Raw genomic sequence first — 4,098 nt, forward strand, 5'->3', positions numbered from 1 at the left:
CCGAAGCACGGAAGCGAAAATCAACTTTTATTCATTAAATCGCGCCCCGCGGCCGCCAGCCCTTCCCTCCCGCAGTACGAGCGACCACGCCGATGTTGTTTGTTTGTTTGTTTAATTTCGGGCAATTCCTTATCCAAAGCTAATTAACTGCCATCTCAGTCCCGGCTGTTACGAGACAGGCGGCAAAATTACACATAAATAGCAGAGTTTAGGCGAATTTCAGCCTTCGCGTTCCCGTCGGGGCAACCGCAGCGATGCTAATCTCCCCCCAGACCTCAATTTCGGGGCCGGTTTCGGGGCCGAAGGGATCGGGGACGATCGCGTCCGTGGGAAAAGCGGGGGAGGGGGGCGGATGGGGGATAATCGTCCCTGAGCAGCGGGGCAGCGCGGAGGGACCCGGGGCGGGGGAGGACGGGGCGGGGGGACGGGACGGGACAGCGGTGAAGGGGGACAAGGCTGAGGGATGCCGCCCCCGCGCTGCCGCATCCCGCCGGCTGCCAAATCCCTGGCGCCTCCCGCCAGGTCCCTCCCCCATGGCCGCTTTTGGGGCTCGGCCTTGCCCCCCTCCGCCTCCCTCCCCGCCGCCGAGCCGCCCTACTGGCTGCTCCCGCCCGCCGCCGCCGCCCGCCCAGCCCCGGCCGCGGGCGGGGAGGCCGGGCGCACGGCAGCGCCTATAAGGGCGCCGAGCCGCAGCCCCCCGGGATTTTTTGGTCTGGGGCCACCGGGGCCGCCGTGGTGGGGGGGGGGGGGCCGTTGTCGGCGGGAGAGGACGGGAGCGGCGGGGGGGAGAGCGCCGGCCGCCCTGCATGGCCAGGGATTATGAGCGCCGGTGAGTTGCAGCAGGCGCAGCCCAGAGCCTCGGCGCCGGCGGCCGCCCCCGCGCCCCCGCAGCCCCGCAGCGCCCAGGAAGCCCCCGACATGGCGGTGTACTGCAGCGAGAACTTCAGCGTCTACCCCCAGCCCAGCCTCCACCCGCCCGGCGCCGCCGCCGCCGCCGCCGCGGCTGCCGCCGCCGCTGCCGCCGCCGCCGCCTCCTCGGGGCAGCGGGCGGGCGGGTACGCGCTGGGGGACTACGGGGCGCCCGCCAACGCCGGCTACCTGTGGGGCATGAACAGCCCCGCGCCCTACCTGCAGGGCCCGCCCGGCTCCGCCGCCGCCGCCGCCGCCCCCTTCCTGCCGCCGGCCTCGTACGGCTGCTCGCGGGGCGGGCAGCTGGTGGGGTCGCCTCCGGCCCCCGGCTCGCCCTCGGCGGGCGGCGCGGAGCTGAGCTGGCTGAGCCTGGCCAGCCAGGAGGAGCTGCTGAAGCTGGTGCGGCCGCCCTACTCCTACTCGGCGCTGATCGCCATGGCCATCCAGAGCGCCCCCGAGAGGAAGCTCACCCTCAGCCACATCTACCAGTACGTGGCCGAGAACTTCCCCTTCTACAAGCGCAGCAAGGCGGGATGGCAGAACAGCATCCGCCACAACCTCAGCCTCAACGACTGCTTCCGCAAGGTGCCCCGCGACGAGGACGACCCCGGTGAGGCCGCCGCGCCGGGCGGGAGGGCGGGCTGGGGCGGGGGGATGCGGCGGGGGCAGACCCCGCGGGGCCGCCGGCACCCCCGCGAGGAGAGCGGGCGGCGGCGGGTCCCTTGTCCGGCGGGTCCCGTGTCCCCTCAGGCCGGGCGCTGTGAGGAGACCGGGCACCTGTGTCCCCTCGGCGCCGGTGACATGAGGAGACCGGGCTCCGGTGTCCTCTCGGGGCCGGAGCTGTCAGGGAACCGGGCTCCCTTTGTACCCTCAAGCCGGGCGTTGTGACGGGACCGGGCTCCCTTGTCCCCTCAAGCAAGTCGCAATGAGCAGTCGGGCTTCTTTGGTCCCTCGGGGCCGGTGACATGAGGGGATCGGGCTCCCTTGTCCCCTCAAGCAAGTCGCAGTGAGGACACCGGTCTCCCTTGGCCCTTCAGGGCCGGCGATGTGAAAGGACAGGGCTGCCGTGTCCCCTCGGGGCGGTGACAGGAGACCGGTCTCCCTTGTCCCCTCAAGCCAGGCGCTGTGAGGAGACCGTCCCCCTCGGGCCCGCCTCGGGCCCGGCTCTGGCCCCCGCAGGAGGTTCGCCGGCCTCATCCCTCACGCCGTCCCCGAGCGGGCCGGGTGGGCTGGGGCCGGCAGTGCCGGTTGTGCAAGGCCCGGCTCCTTCGGCCGTGATTCACGGCTCCCCTGCCCTCTCCGCCCGCCGCTCGCCGGCCCGGCCCCGGGGCACAGCCGGTACCCGGCAGTGGGCGGCGGGCGGGGGCGCGCCGGGACGGTGCCGAGGCGGCCCGGCAAGGAGGGGACGTGCCGGTCTGGGGCCTTTGGGGGGAGGACGTTGTGGGATCACTGCTCCCGTCAGGCCCGGGCATGGGCAAGAGGTGTGTGGGGACACTAGAGCCACCACAGCCCCCTCACACTAAGTGCCCCGGCTTGCTGTGAGGCAGCCAGAGCAGGGGGAGCCCCACTTTGCGTTCCCTTCAGCCAGGCCTGAGGTAGAGATGCAGATCTTCCAGGAGATTTATGCTCTGTGGTGGGGAGGTTCTCCTTCATGTGGCCTTAAGGTTCGCTTGGGCACTGGAGGGGTGGGTGTGATGATGTCCTGGAGCCAGGATTTGGATCTTTCTACTGGACAACAGACAAGAGGAGGAACAGGTGTAGGAGAGGCGTGGGTGCTGTCCCGATCGGACAAGACATGGATATTGCTTATCTGTCTGCAGCGGGGCTCACTGTCACACAATTTGACTTTCTCTCTTGTTTTTCCTGTTTTCCACCAGGGAAGGGAAACTACTGGACCTTAGATCCTAACTGTGAGAAGATGTTTGACAATGGGAACTTCCGTCGCAAACGCAAGCGGCGCTCTGAGCCCAACGCCCCCGCAACTGCATCTGCGGCCTCCTCTCTGGGGGTCCTGAAGGCTGAGGAAGAGCGACCCATCCCAGCCGCAGGCAAACCGTGTGGAAACAGCCCACCCCCGGAGCTGGACCCCTCGCCTTCTGCCAGGGACCATCCAAAAAGCTCCTCACCCTCCGGTATCATTTCATCCACCCCCAGCTGCCTCAGCACCTTCTTCAGCGGCATGAGCTCCCTGAGCAGCGGAGGCAGCCGGCTGACAGGGAGTCTTGGCAGTGACCTGCATCACAGGAACTTCTCTGCTGGACAGCTGAGCAGTGGCACTTTCACCCCTTCCAGCAGCTCTTCTCAGGAGGTGCCTTCTCCAGACCAGCTGCAGCGGGTTGCGGGACCTTCCCCCGCCTACTACAGCTCCTTCCATCCCAGCAGCAGCAGCCAGGGAGCCCAGTACAACCACTACTACAACTTCACGGTTAACAGCCTCATCTACACGCGGGATGGAACGGAGGTGTAGGATGCTGGGTCAATCGGCCGGTAAGCGCTGCAAAGGGAATGGGAGTTGCAGGTGTATTTGGCAGGACCGAGGACCATATGCTTCTGCAAACAGCATTTCAATGTGGACACTTCCCAGGAGTTCTTCCAGGAAGACAGACCTTCTCACCTTAAGGACAACCCTTAAACACCAGCAGAAGGCAGATGCAAAGTTTTTTCCCCTGTCCTGGAAAATGTTAGGTGGTTTAGATGGCTTGCCATCTAAATTCTGCAGGCGAAAGCGAACTGAATTAATGTTTTCAGAGGTTTCTAATCCTGAATGTAGAATAAGAAGTTTAAAAATTATAACCATAAAGTGATATCAGCAAGAACAAAGTGTAGACATCCAGTGAGTCTTAGAAGAGAACAGGAAAAAAAAAATGAAGAGATTTCTTATGAAGTGCCTTGTACAATGTATTAAAAAAACTCTTCTACCAGCAATTGCCTCTGTAAGCCCTTGCTTTCTGCCCTGATCTTGCAATATGCAATGCACGGGGTGGGGGGGGTTCTCTGGGTAAAAACCCACCCAAAACCTCCTCAGAATCCACAGAGGTTCACTCTGGTCTTCCTGTGTATGGCATATTGTACAGCCAGGGCCGTGTGTTGGTGTAAAACAATCTTCCCTGAGCTTAGTACCAAAGATAACTCTAGCCATGCAGCTTTAGCACGAGAATAAACACTGGGGTATTTTTATACATATTTGTA

At 64.1% G+C, this 4,098-nt stretch overlaps 1 protein-coding gene across 1 annotated transcript; it reads left to right on the top strand.

Annotated features, from left to right (window-relative positions):
• The first annotated feature begins 791 nt into the window (after positions 1-791).
• Positions 792-3,698, top strand: FOXI3 (forkhead box I3). The gene is made up of 2 exons (XM_063336496.1): positions 792-1,519; positions 2,787-3,698. The coding sequence occupies exons 1-2, from the start codon at positions 820-822 to the stop codon at positions 3,374-3,376; spliced, it is 1,290 nt and encodes a 429-aa protein (XP_063192566.1). The 5' UTR covers positions 792-819; the 3' UTR covers positions 3,377-3,698.
• The last annotated feature ends 400 nt before the right edge of the window (positions 3,699-4,098 follow it).

The sequence above is a fragment of the Chroicocephalus ridibundus genome, chromosome 5 (assembly GCF_963924245.1).
Source record: "Chroicocephalus ridibundus chromosome 5, bChrRid1.1, whole genome shotgun sequence".
NCBI lineage: Eukaryota > Metazoa > Chordata > Aves > Charadriiformes > Laridae > Chroicocephalus > Chroicocephalus ridibundus.

What these genes read in the sequence shown, in the direction of transcription:
- FOXI3 (XM_063336496.1), top strand. Translation starts at nt 820, where the DNA reads ATGAGCGCCGGTGAGTTGCAGCAGGCGCAGCCCAGAGCCTCGGCGCCG. An exon ending in CCGCGACGAGGACGACCCCG is followed by an intron (nt 1,520 to 2,786) that starts GTGAGGCCGCCG and finishes GTTTTCCACCAG; the next exon opens with GGAAGGGAAACTACTGGACC.